Source organism: Semicossyphus pulcher, unplaced genomic scaffold, assembly GCF_022749685.1.
Source record: "Semicossyphus pulcher isolate SPU_LCO1_2020_fin unplaced genomic scaffold, fSemPul1.0.p SCAF_16, whole genome shotgun sequence".
In the NCBI taxonomy this organism is placed as follows: Eukaryota; Metazoa; Chordata; class Actinopteri; order Labriformes; family Labridae; genus Semicossyphus; species Semicossyphus pulcher.
Genome location: NW_027211670.1, coordinates 14,822,182 through 14,836,845, shown reverse-complemented (window position 1 = coordinate 14,836,845; position 14,664 = coordinate 14,822,182). Strand labels below are relative to the sequence as shown.

The following is a 14,664-nucleotide window of genomic DNA, read 5'->3' as shown; positions in this document are numbered from 1 at the left end:
CAGAAGTGACCATATTTGGACCAGTTTGGACCGGTCTTGGTTGAAAGGTGGCAGTGGTAGCAACTTGACAATCCCAGGCGGCCAAGCCCAAAGCATAACCTGATTTTATTGACTATAAATGGGACCATTATTTACAAAATGAACATTACACTGTACTGAAGAAGACTAGCGAGTGAGGCCATTAGGAACATGCCTACTGAAGTTATAAATCAACTAAGAATTAAGGTCTTTTGCCACCAGTGGAGACACCCTGCAGATTTAAGGCAATTAAACCTACATTCTCCTCTTTATATATACAGTATTTGCTTGAAACTGAGTCTGCAGATAGCAATTATAGATCCTCCTCTCTTAAATATGGATCCCAGTAATGAACAATTTCTCCAGTCCTCCTCCAGCACTCAAGTTCTGCTTCAGAGGGGGGGAAAAACGTTCAAGTCATTTCCAAACCATTGTGAGAGATAACATTACCAGAGCGAATGTGTTGTCCATACCCAGCGCGCTGTATATTCCTCTGCATATGGTCCTGTCCAAAAGGCAGCAGTGCATGATGGGTAAGCAATCAGCAGGCTCTCTTAGGACTTTCCCTTTACGTAGTAAGGCTCTCTTTGATGTGTGCTGCAGTAAACACAGGCAGTTCTCTCCCCACCACAGTCTCCTGAGGGATGAGGCTCAGCACAAGAACACTAATGAGCACATTAGAAGGAAGCCATAGCAGGAAAATGCTACAGTTGTAAATGGAATTGTCTCTTGTGTTGTCTGTGCCAAGGATGCCCTGTCTACAGTCGGAGTGTGTGCATGCCTTTAGCAGCATGTATATACAGTGCGTGTATGTGCAAAGCGGATGTAAAGGTCTCCACAGGACGCTTACATGGAAGCTTTTTCGCTCCGGCTTCATGAAAGCGTAATAGACAATTTGAAAACTGGGCTTCAAGGGAGTCGAGCTGCAAGAAAGCGTAATACACCCACTGCTCTCAGCCACACTATAATTAACTGTTGAATGTAATCAAGCATTGGAGCTCAAAAAGTACGACTTAGACATATGCAACTGACAATAACAGTGGCGAACCACTACACATGGAGCATTTATTCCATTTAATATAATCACAAGCCTTAAAGAAGTGGTGCATAACGATCCCTTCTGCTTGACGGGAGCAGCGTAACGGCCCTGGGTACGTCAGAGTGTGTGCGCCGGTTAAGAATGCTCTTTGTGTAATGGATCTATGACTTGTCAAATTGACTTAAATATGTTTTAAAGAGGATTTCGTTGCATATGACCAAATTTTAAGCGGTTCGTAGCTGGAGGCGAGCGTTGACCACAAAACTCTTCAGACCCACGCTCCACAGCGCAGTATAATGAGCGCAGACGCTGGCCCAGTTTAAGTGCGCTTTGATTGGTCGTGTCTGTTTGCATTCATAGAGAATAATGTGCGGGACCGCATGTGACTTCCTCCTTATGATGTAAAAAAACAATGCGTCTGAGTCCTGTGGGTATTTTTCAGTGATAATTACCCGTTCTTGTAATGTTAGCATGCAGTCAGCTTTACAGTGAGCTTTTTTTTAATTCCACTCATGGGACTATTGTTGTGGAGTTACTGTAATGTGTCTTTATTACAATAACCTACATCAGAGATAAAGCCACCCTGCATTTCAAAATAAAATACAGCCAATACCTATTATTTTAAGCTCTTTAAATTTTTAATGATACCGATCAGAAGCGATTTAGAAGCAGCAACTGAGGAGCACTAGCCTCAGTATTCCTGTCAGACATCTCTGATCTCTCAAGCATCATCTGGATCTGTGATCCCCAGCCAGTAGATTCCTTGAAAGTTACCAAGGGAATCGGCAATCTGGATTGCCTTTGTGCAACGGGGAGAGTGAGAGACGTGAAAATGATTTCAAAGAGACCGGGATGAATCACACTCCCTCTGCAGCTGCCATTTATTAGCACATTTTCCACTGTAATATTTTTTTTTTTTACAGCCACCAGTCTGAGTTTCATAGAGTACGCTGGAGGCTTGCAATGTGAGGGTTGTATTTTGAAAAAGGTGTCATTAAAAGTGTTGGTAAATTAACCTAATGGCAACTTGTTGGCCGGGATTGTGATAATTAGTTATGACATGACATCTTAATATGGACTAAAAGCAGGGGACACATCTTTTATCAGCTATTACCTCTGTAATGAACATCAGGTTAATTGTCTTTAAAGGTGTGATATGCTTTCATTATTGGTATGAGATAGAAAAAAAGATCAGCTTTAATTGTTCGACTCAGCTCAGTTAGGTTCATCTGGTCTTTTAAAGTTCAGCGTCTTGATAGTCCGGAAATACACAAAAAAAATATCACACACCATTCTGCTCCGGTGCATTCAGGAAACGCACTAATTGCTTTATTAACTCGCTCCTCTTCTGACAGGGAAGTATTAAACGAACGAAGCATTTCCACAAGATCCTGTTTGACAGGTGCTCGTTCAAAAGTGCCCCGCTTGTGCTTGCTATGCTGCTGATTTTTTACCATTTCTTGCCTGTCACGGTGATGAAAAGGGAAACCTTAAGAAATTGACAGCCTGTATTGCTCAAGGCCTAACATATCTGAAGATGGCTTGTTTCTTGATGCGGCCAATGGGGCTAAAAGATTGGAGGTAATCCTTTAAGACTCAAGAAGGGTTTTTTTTTTTTTGCAGATTTTTGAGTGGTAATCAGAACGGGCTTTTTGTAGACTTTCCATTTGGGGAAGAATAGCGGAGCTTTTATTTTGTAGAGTGACAGGTGAGAGACTTAGCACTTTTTATTCAGTTTTAAGGGAACGGAGAGCGTGCTGACAAGTGTGCATTCACTTCCCCGGGTTTTACAGGTGTAATGATTCATGGGGTAGTGGTATTGGTGCCATCTTATAAAGTGCAGGAAATTGAAAGATCAGCTATTCTTGAAATTCCGTGCACTTATAAAGTATGCCATGATATTTGTAATTTAGGACTCTCATGTCAGCCTCTTCTGTGAAACTGGCATATTCACTGTCTGATGTGTTTCAATATGCAAAATGGGCTGCTTCAAAGGGCCTACGAGTAGAGTTGATCCAGTTCCGATAAAAGTATTGGAAATGCCTTTGATGCCGCCTTAAATGCAGTATCTGAGGCATTGCGAATACATCAGTCAATACCCTATCCGATACCATAAATTATTAGCCCCCTAAAAAACTATTTATTTATTCTTCTCCAGAACAGTAGCCTTCACAGCCATAGTAAATATTATGACTGCCTTTAGCAACACTGTTTTTCAAGTACAACACCAGCGCCCTGCTAGCTTAGGGTGTAACATTAATCAAAGCTAGCAAAATGTCAGAAATCAGTGTTTTAGCTTCGGACATTTTAAAGCTGTATTTTGAACATATATTTAAGTAAATTTAAATGGCAAAACACACAATTTACATGTTAATAAGCCATGAACAGGGTACACATGACATTGGGAAGGACTGTTAGCCAAATTGTTGTTAGCCAAGCTGCTGTTAGCCAAGCTGCTGTTTGCAAAGCTGCCGTTAGCCAAGCTGCCATTAGCCAGGCTGCCATTAGCCAGGCTGCTGTTAGTTAGCAAAACTGCAGTTGACCAAAACGCTGTTAACCAAACTGTCTTTAACCAAGCTGCCATTAGCCAAGCTGCCATTAGCCAAGCCGCTGTTAGTAAGCAAAGCTGCTGTTAGCCAAACTGTCATTAGCCAAGCTGCTGTTAGTTAGCAAAGCTGCTGTTAACCAAACTGTCGTTAGCCAAGCTACCATTAGCCAAGCTGCTGTTAGTTAGCAAAGCTGCTGTTAACCAAACTGTCGTTAGCCAAGCTGCCATTAGCCAAGCTGCCATTAGCCAAGCTGCTGTTAGTTAGCAAAGCTGCTGTTAACCAAACTGTCGTTAGCCAAGCTACCATTAGCCAAGCTGCTGTTAGTTAGCAAAGCTGCTGTTAACTAAACTGCCGTTAGCCAAGATGCCATTAGCCAAGCTGCTGTTAGTTAGCAAAGCTGCTTTTAGCCAAACTGCTGTTAGCCAAGTTGCCATTAGCCAAGCTGCTATGAGTTAGCAAAGCTGCTGTTAGCCAAACTGTTGTTAGCCAGGATGCCATTAGCCAAGCTGATGTTAGTTAGCAAAGCTGCCGCTAGTGTTAGCTTATCTTGTTTCTAGGTGCTCAGCTTGTTTAGGATAGGATTCCTTCAGTGTACAGAGCCAGGTCATACAACAATGACATTGGGACCCTGGGAGACCTTCTGTCCCTGACTTGACATTTCACTGGGCTAGTAGTATAAAGCTATAAAACACAAAAATAACATGGACTGTTTTTTTTTTACTGGTGTTTAAGGGTTACTTGGTAGAGGCCAATACTCCAGTCGAGGTCATGGAATCGGGAGAGAAAAAATAGTATTGGAACATCTCCACCTGGAGTTTTGTAAGAGCTTTCTCCCTCGTGATTAAATATAAGCAGGCTTCATACATCATCATCGATTCCCAAAGTGCTGTGTCACTGGTACAACACTGACCTTGTGTAGTTCACATCCTATCCCTCAGCGCTGTCAACAACATATGACGAATGAAACGATGCTGCTCTTGAACCACTTTTTTTATCCAGCGAGGAAAATGGTAAAAATGAATCAGCAGAAGCTTTCTTCGGCCAGTTCTTTGAAATAAGATAAGATGACAGGTGAAAATATGAAGTTTTAGTGGAGATAAGATTACATGCGATGCAGGTCCAAAAAGGGTGTTTGGTATCTGCATGACCTTGGCCTAATGTAAATGTATCAATGGTTAGGCTTACAGCACAAAATCAACTTCCTCCTTTGTCAGAAAAGCTTTGCTTCATGTGCTTAAACTTTAACCGCTGAGCTAACACAGCTGCCGCTGCCTTTGTACTTCAAACATGCTGTTCTTCACATGTGGTCACTGCTGCTGTAAGAGAAGAAAGATACAAGGGACTTAAAACACCATGACAATTATTACCAGGGACGTGTGTACCACAGGGGGACGTTGTGTTCTATTTTCTATTATTAAAGTTGCAGCTTGGAATAGATAACCTTTTGAACAATCCACCGTGGGAATTTGTAGAGTTAATAATACAAAACACAAGTAATCCGGAGTCTTTTAAAGGCAGGAGAGTGAAAGAGTCAGCATGGGTTTGAGACCTACTTTAATTTGCACAACTCTCCTGAGGCTGGAATATGAGAAGTGATACCAAAATTACTCTAACTAGCAATCAACAAGCGAGACGTGCAACAGATACAGATATTCAAAAAATGGAAAGAGACCAAATTAATCTGAAGGTGTCACACATGGCACACGCTAAGCGCTTTAAATGATATCTTACAAATTAGTCTTGGTTGCAGGGGCGTGTCCAGGGGGGTGGCCTGGACTCCAAAGCCTGAAATCTGATTGGCCACTCTAAACTGTGATCTGTACAGTTAGAGGGGAGACTTATGTTCAAATTGACTTTTTGAGATTTGTTATATAAATACTGTAAGCTTTGAGACATTTCAATGTAGCAACATTCTTTTTTAACACATTTCTTTTGTTGTTCCTTTTTTACATTGACTTCTTCTTTTTACGCCCTTAAAGACTAAAACATGTATGATTCTTATGTTGCCTTACACAATAAAAAACACAATAATAAACATCTGTATTATAAATTGTTAGTGTCTATTGACACCCCTGCATACATCAGTGCCCCAGTTGGGCCACCCCAGTCAAACAGTCTGGCTACACCCCTGCTCGGTCCCCTGGAGCACCACATATCTCTTCTTGTGTTCCCTCTGATCTCTCATCATCTCTTGGGCCTTACATCAAGAGCCCGGGATTTCTAGATCAATGGCCATAAACAAAACATAGATTGAACTGGACACTGGGGCACAACAAACGGATTACCAAGTTTTTTATTTTTTTTGGTCACTTGAGCCTTCAGCTCAAGCTAGAAAAGGACATTGGGCGACAGAAGTGGAAGCACACGGAGCAGATGGGCGACAAAGATGTGTCAGACGCCTGCAAAAGGATGATAGAAATAGACTCAGACTGACAATTAGAAGAGTATGGTGTGTGAACTTGCATGTGTGTACATAATATAAATGGATGAAAGCAGACTCAGATGTGTAATCCAATTGTATTGGCAAGGTGTTGCGTGTAATACCAGTCAATCCAATTTTCAAAGCTTGACTACATGATGGAGTGAAAGAGCTTCTGAGACAATTCCTGTGTGTGTTTGCCAACACACGTGTGTGTTCAATCTGCATACACTTGCATGCGGCTGCACATGTTAGCGCACAATATTTATACGTCACTGTGAGCACACGCCTGACAGCTGTGCATATTTCACAGGGTGGGGAACCCTGCATTGCAGTGCTGGTATATGGCAGCCATGCTCTCAATGTGAGAGCGGCTAAGGGTAAGACTGGAAGAGGAGAGTTAAAGCTTCATCATCGGGTTCATTTATCTCACGTTTCTGCCTCTCTGTAGTGTGAAAAAAATACCATTCTGCTATTTGGAGTTTATTCTGTGTTTACCAATTGCTAAAACAGCAAACCAGGAAATTCACAAAGGAATTGTGGTTGAACTACCTGTTTTGAAAGGAGATGAAAACAGGAAGTCTGTACATATGTTTGATAAAAGCGTTAAAATAAGACATACACTGAAAGCGCTGTACAATACAAATAACTTTTATAACACGTAGACATGTTTAAAAGTCATTACCGTGCGTTAAAACATGTCTTTGCTTTCTCTTTTGCATAAGGTCGGCTTCTGAAACCTTTAAACCAGAAATGCTAATTTTACTCAGTAATGAAGAAAGTAGTTCCTCAGGCTATCCTGCCTTTAGCCCACTGAATCTCACAAATCAACAAGGAAAAAGTCTTCTTTTCTAATCTAAGGAAAGTGGTCATTTAAAAAAAAGCAATCACATTTTATGCACATCAAAGAAATTAATAAAATGAGAAATGTCCCTGTCCGAATTAGCTGTGATTGCTGAAAGGCAAAGAAATTTCCTTTAGTTTCAATATTTTCTGTTCAATTGTAACTAAATCTGTCTTTTTTTTTTCTCTGTCTACAGCGGTGGCCCCCACACTTCCAAGCCTACGCTCAGAGGTCTTCAAGCCGTGTGTGGAAGACAAGGACCTGGCCTTTTGTCTAAATGAGGGAGAGTGCTCCATCATTGAAACCGTGGCAGGGGTTCACAGACACTGCAGGTGAGTGCTGTGAGCCGTGTGTGTGTGTGTGTGTGTGTGTGTCGGAGGCGTTTGGTTTCTCTCTCAGTATCGATGTTTCCTCTCCTTGCCCTTTCCATTCAAGCGCTGACCTTGGGGTCATTTTTATTCAGGCTGCTTTCTTCCCCCCTGGCCTCAGACTCTGTTGGTAGGGTGATGAAACACAGGAAAATCGCTCGGTGAATGCACCTAAACTGCACCAAAGATCTATAATCACGGACACAAGTCACCGAGAGATCAGAGTTGCTTTGACCACATTGGATGCAGCAGAATCTCTTATTGAAACTAAAAGCAAAAGAATGCAAACTAGGAAGCACATGAAGAGCAAATTTGATCTAACTTAGTCTTTAATGTAGCCTGACAAACTTTTAGTCGACATGAAATTCAATGAAATGGCCTTCCTTTTTGTATAAACCTTGGTATTAATGTTGTCTGATGTGACCTCTTTGGCATGAGATTTATTTTAATGGTAGGTAAAAAGAAGCGGCTCTTGCAAGAATATTCTTTGATCTCACTTAAAAGCAACTGATATTTTTTGCACTTTAATTCTTCCTTTTACTCTTTTCCTTTGTTTCGCCCAAGCAGTAACTCACGTCCTGATTGCACAACAGAATAAAAAGAGGTAACCCCTGTAAATATACACTTGTCTGACCTTGATCAGATTGAATCAATGAATGAATACCAACAGAGAACTTCTTTTTAAATGCTTGTTAAACAGTCAGTCTTAACTGAACAAAAACGTGAATAAGCAACTCTAGTGGGGAAAAAAACACTTCAGAATGTGGTACATGTTTTTTGACACATCTCTGCCTCTCTTGTGTCCACAGAAGAGTGTCAGATAAACACAGATTTTTAGTGTGAAACTGCATTTTTAATTGTTTTAGGCATTTTCTTTGTTGCTTGGCTGTGTAGACCTCTATAATCATTTTGGCTCTGGTTAAAAAAAACCTCATAAAGAGTTAACAGGGAAGGAATCCTAACTTACAAATAAGCAGAGCTCCGAGACACAAGCTTAGCCAACGCTAGCTGCTGCTCTACTTGCAAGCTCTTCGGACTTTCTCTGTTTGTAGATAAGTTTCAGAGAAAAACAGTTTTTTTTATGTGAAACTCCATTATTCAGTTAGAATTACTTGTTTGGTCTGCAACAATGTTGTCTTTGGTTAAAAACCGTATGAATAGTGAACAGAAAAGGAATCCTAATCTTAAAACAAGCAGAGCGCCTAAACAAAAGCTTAGCTAACGCTTGTTACTGCTCTGCTCGCAACCTCTTCTGACTTCCTCTGTTTGTAGACGAACATTAGAGAAAAACTGATTTTTTAACTGCATTAGTCATTTCTAATTACTTCTTTAGTCTGCAAAAATGTTGCCTTTGGTTAAAAACCTTGTGAATAGTGAACGGTAAAGGAATCCGAACCTTAAAACAAGCAGGACACCTACTAGCTAACGCTAGCTGCTGCTCTGCTAGCAACTTCTTCTGAATTTCTCTGTTTGAAGATGTGTCAGAGAAAAAAAACAATATTTTTATGTGAAACGTTCATTCAAGTTAATTACTTGAATAGTCTGCATTTCCTGTTTGGTTAAAAACCTCATGAAAACAGGGAAGGAATCCTAATTTTAAAACTAGCAGAGCACCTGGACACAAGGTTAGCTAATGCTAGCTGATTTTCTCTAGCAGTTGATCGCATAGTTTAAACGTAAAACTGCCTTTTTCAATGTTTTTACTGGTTTAAATTACCGAATGTGTTTGTTTAGGAGAGGAGGAGAACACCATGATAATTTTTCTCTAGTTAAAACCCTTTTGCTCAATGAACAGTGAAAGAGTAGTAATATAAAAACAAGCTGATAACCTAGACACAAGATAAGCTAACATTAGCCGCTGCTAGGCTGCAGCCCCTTCTGGATGTCCTGTGTCGTCAGAGTGACACTGCTTTATTTAGTTTAGCTCAGACTTTTCGTTACCTTTTTTGTTAGTGCTACACTGTTGTTGTCTCTTATTATCACGTGTTGAATGACCTCTTCTCTGCTTTGAAAATGTAGTTGCCTGCTTTGGACCAAGAATGAACTTACCTTAACAAGTTGACTTTTTTCATGGCTTATAAATTATGCTTTAAGATTGGTTCAAAGATTTTAGGCTGTATCTGAGACATTTCTCAGACTGGTATTAGCATTGGAACAACTCTAGTGTTTGAATTGCACTACAAACGTGAAACAGTATCCTTGAAAGTAGGCTTATAAAAGATATGCATGTGATCATGTGCATAGAATATTTATGGTCATACACATGCCATATGCATAACTGGCAGCAAGTTCATCCTTGGATCTTCGACTTCTTTGTATGTTCCTACTTGTTTCCCCTTTGCAGCCTGCTGCACTATCCACTTCTACTCTTCACTGCGGTGTATCACTTTAAAAATACATCAGTTTAAAAATACATGATAAGAAATTTTCTCTGAGGGAAGAGTTGTGCTGAATGGTGCTGAATTGAAAAACAGCTCATTAGTACACCTACCTGGAATTAAAGGGCCCAAATCTTCATCTTAAAAAAAAAAGAAGTGGTGCATTATAAATGAGCAAAAGTAAAGCCTCTTTGAAAAGTAAATGTTGGGGCAGAGAAAGTTGAAAAGTAGTCAGGAAATTGTGCATTAACAACTCACAGACCATTTTTGGTCATAATTAACAGTTGCATGACCTTTCATCAATCACAGGAAAGTAACCAAGTCATATATATATTTTTTAATAAGTTATTTGCAAAGTGTTTTGTTTGTTCCACACGTTGAGAAACATCCAGTTTCAGTTGTAACCAGAGAGGAAAAAGGACAATAATAGGGTTTTGAAAGGCAGCCCCCGACCCCCACCCCCACTGTTTAATAACATTCTAATATAATGATATATAATTTAGCTGAATGACAGAGACTAATTCAATGATATTAAGGACACTCAGTGTGTGCCTCGAGACATATCACGGTGGCCAGCCCAACAATTTGCATCATCCCACCTGTGTGGCAGCAGCATCAAGAAACCCCGAAGACTCGTAGCATCTAGCCTCAAGGCTATAATTAGCGACAGTTGAATGACTGCATATAGAACTCAGGAAAGATTGGAGGGCCTAACCCAGAGGCACTGTCTGCCCGTTCCTCTTGAGCTGAGTGCCTGTCGTGCGAAAGAATGATTACAGGTTTGTGAGTAGCTTTATTGAAAGGTTGGTCCTTCGGCTTGGGCAAAGTCCAGGAAATAATAGAGTAAAATATTAGCGTTTTACACACAAATCACCATGTCGTTGTTGTTTAATGTCATAACTGCTAGTTGGAACTCCAAGTGTGTGCGATTTTCAAGAGGTGCTTTTACAGTACAGTAATCGCAAAATTTGACAATGTGAAAGATGACTCGCAACTTTGAAATTAAACCTGCAGTCCACATTAAAGCTGCGTTAAATTATTTTTAACCACTAGGGGGCAGAAATTCCCCAAAACAAACTCAAAGCAGCAGAAACAGCAATTTTGGCAGTTTTATTGGATATGAACCTTTACCTTCTTTTCCCCTCAGTTCAGCACCAAATTAAACGTCCATCCCAGCCTGCAATAGTCTCATGTTTCTCCTCTAAGACACACATTTATCAGATGGCCGTTGATCTATTGGCTAGACATTGAAACCTAACTTGTTTTTAACTGCGTCATTTAACAAGATGAGGGATGTTAGCTAGTGAGCTAAAGTTAGCGTTAGCTCAGCTCCAGCTGCCCAAGCCAGAGCAGAGGTTGGAAAAACATGTGTTTTTGCTAGTTTTAATACCGGGTCTGATTATGTTGGAGAAAAGGAGACCTCTGTGATCATTTGGTTCCGTAACACACCTCTTGAAAGATAAGCACTTGAAGGAATCTTAACCTAAACACAAGCTTAGTAGCTACAAATAAGCTAGCAGCAAGTAAGCTAGCAGCTCCTCTTGAGGTCCTGTGTCTGCCAAAAGCGTTGGAGACACGCAAATATAGGTAAAAACCTGCACAATAAGTTAATAGTTTGCTAAATTGATGATTTGAATCGACAGCTGTTATCTACCTCGACATTAAGAGATTCTTTCTGTCTACCTGGCACACTCAAGTCCTTGACTCGATCATCTTCTGGTCCACCATATCCTAAAAACTAAATTTCTCCTCCTGCCGTTTTAATGTCTGAATCTCCTCACCAGACGTTTGTTTACTTCAAAGCTTCACCATTTCATGCTGAGCAGGTAGCGCACAGTCAGCTTGAGTGCTGAAAATGGCTGCCCACGGTTTTATTTTTTGGGAATCGACCATATGGACGGACAAACCAAAACAATGAGTTAGAGCTGCAAATAGTAGAGGAGTTGCTGCTGTGTTTTTACTACACTCCTACTGTGCACAGTGTTTATCTCTATTCTTCTTCCTGTCTGAGTTACCATGCAAGGAGATAAACCCACGTTTCTTTTCTACAACTAAAATGATAAAAAGGTTTACTTGAAGAAATATAAGTCAGATGATTACACCCGGGGTTCTTGCGCTGGAGATCCTGTTGTTGATCAATCATCACTCGGAGCAATGCCGGATCAGCGTCCCCCTGACAATAACTGCTGATCTCTTCAGTCTGTTTTAAAGTAGAGAAAAGTAAAGGGGTTTTTTTTAACGATTGCTTCCTTTTTATTTGACGTCATGTTCTCCTCCAGGCCACGGAGTAAAGAGCATAATAGATGGCTGGATGTTTTCCAACATTAGACAAGTAGAGATGTCAGACCAATCTTTAAACACTTGGATCATTGGATGAGAACACAGTTTAGAACTTGGGGAATCAATTTATTTTGTTATGAAACATTTCCTTCATTCTCCTCCTCCTTCACCCCCCCCTGCCTTTCTGCCGGATGCTCATGTTTGCCAATGCTAATAAGGCTCCCAAAATAAACATGCAAATGTGAGTTTAAGACCTACTTCCACATCAGTGCTTGGGCGCCTTTATACTCTAAGTACAATAAATGTACAAGAATTCAAAGGCTTAGTAAGTGGAGCTCAACACATGACTGTAGCATGTTATTAATATCATTAGAAAAAGACAGTAGAAATTACATCATTCTCAATCAGGGGTGCTTAAACCAAGCTGTCACTTCAGCTTCCAGCCAAATCCCCCAATATTTATTCCTTTGATTGGGATAAAATTGCGGAAAAATTATCAATTCAAAAACACATCTCCCTAAGAGGGCCAAAAATCGCAAAAGCAAATGAATTAGAATGGATTTTTGAAAAGTATGTATTATTTGAAGAAGCATTACATTTATAATGTGATTCGAACCACCTTAAAATTCATAAATCAACGAAAAGTAGATGTGTGTTTTTTTGTGTGTGTGTGTAAATTTGAGAATCTCATACAAAGGCTCCAAAGATGAATGAAAGCACAAATGTTTACAGATTTTTAGCTGAATAGCAGTTATTACCTCCATTGTACGCAAACTATTCAAGTTCGTATTGAAAAGCAATCCTTTATCTGTTCTGTGTCTGTTTAATTCATAATAATCTAAAAATATAAAACTGGTATGATTTGAAACACCAAACATCAGTTGTCAAACAGAGGCTCCATGTTTTGTGTGAATGCAGATTGGTATCAAACCAGCCTTCAGCAGGAGCAGACGCATGTTCTTGACACAATTCTAATACTGAAGGAGGGCCTAAGATGATGGCACACTTTTCCTTTGCTTTGAGATGTCAGACTCACTGAGCGAACAAAAGGAAGAATGCATATATTAAATGAAACTCTAAAAAAGCCAAAGGTGGAGGAATACATTATCAGGAGGTGTAGTGGAGCTGGCCGTCAAAGCCAATCTTGTCACCTGATTTCCTATTCTTGTGTTCAGCACCACAGCACTCAGAATATATTGTGGTGGTGACTGTGGAATAAAAATGCCACTAAAGCTTCTCCCCAAGGGGAAAATATGTCCTTGTGCCAGAGGTAGAGGATCGCTACGGGCCAATATATGGCATCTTAAATTAAATTAACACTTGTAAGAGATTACACGTGTTTCTGTGATCCTTCGAGAACTGTTGCCCGGGGTAAGAATTCACGTGTTGCGAAGATACAAAAAGAACCTGCGGCAGACTGTGAGGACACTCAGGATGTTGCTCTGCGAGGATGTAACCTATTTATCTGCGATGATATAGACGATATATTTGCCAAGATATAGCCGATATATCTGTGACGATATATACAGATATATATGTGCCAAGATATAGACGATATATCTGCGATGATATTGCCGCTATTTCAGCAACAAGTAGCCGATATATCTGCGATGATATAGCCAATGTGTCTGCCACGATACAGACGTTATATTTTCTCTAATACAGCTAAAATGTCTGTGATGATATAGCCGATGTATCTGCAACAAGTAGGTGATATATCTGCAACGATATAGACGATATATCTGCAATGATATAGACGATATATCTGCCAAAATATAGCCAATATATCTGCTAGGATATAGCCAGTATATCTGTGACGATATAGCCAATATATCTGCTGTAATATAGCCAGTATATCTGTGACGATATAGCCAATATATCTGCTAGGATATAGCCAATATATCTGTGACAATATAGTCAATATATCTGCTAGAATATAGCCAATATATCTGTGACGATATAGCCAAAATATCTGTGATGATATAGCCAATATATCTGCTAGTATATAGCCAGTATATCTGTGATGATATAGCCAATATATCTGCTAGGATATAGCCAATATATCTGTGACGATATAGTCAATATATCTGCTAGAATATAGCCAATATATCTGTGACGATATAGCCAATATATCTGTGATGATATAGCCAATATATCTGCTAGTATATAGCCAGTATATCTGTGACAATATAGACAGTATATCTGCCACGATACAGATGATATATTTTCTCTGATATAGCCAATATTTCTGTGATGACATAGCCGATATACCTACGACAAGTATGCAGCTGCAACGATATAGCTGATACATCTGCTATGATACAGCTGATACATCTGCTATGATATAGCTGATCTATCTGCAACAAGTAGCTGATATACAGTATGTGTAACAATAAAGCCAATATATCTGCGATAATTTAACTGATTTAAATGCAAAAACAATAAGATATATCTGAGACGATATAGCCAATATATCTGCAACAATAAAGTGGATATATCTGTGACGATATAAAAGGAATAAAAAGCTAAATTTGAGCAACTTGAGATCTGAGAATGGCGATGGAGTTGAGAGAAAATGTCAACCAATGAATTTACCTGCACTTAGAGCAGATGTCTGATTATAGTGATTAGCGAAATGCTAAATTGCTGTATGATAAAATCATCAATTGTCTGAATTATACGCTTAATTTAGACTATGACAACTGAATGCTAAACAGTATGAATTTAGGAATATATCTTTTAAGGAAGAAACATAGCATAAGACTCTTC

General features: G+C 39.7%; 1 protein-coding gene across 1 annotated transcript in view; it reads left to right on the top strand.

Annotated features, from left to right (window-relative positions):
• nrg3b (neuregulin 3b) overlaps positions 1-14,664 on the top strand; it is a 233,164-nt gene that overhangs the window by 105,911 nt on the left and 112,589 nt on the right. The window contains exon 2 of the mRNA XM_069664997.1: positions 7,066-7,201. Within this exon, the coding sequence (XP_069521098.1) occupies positions 7,066-7,201 (136 nt within the window). The remainder of the gene's footprint in view (positions 1-7,065; positions 7,202-14,664) is intronic.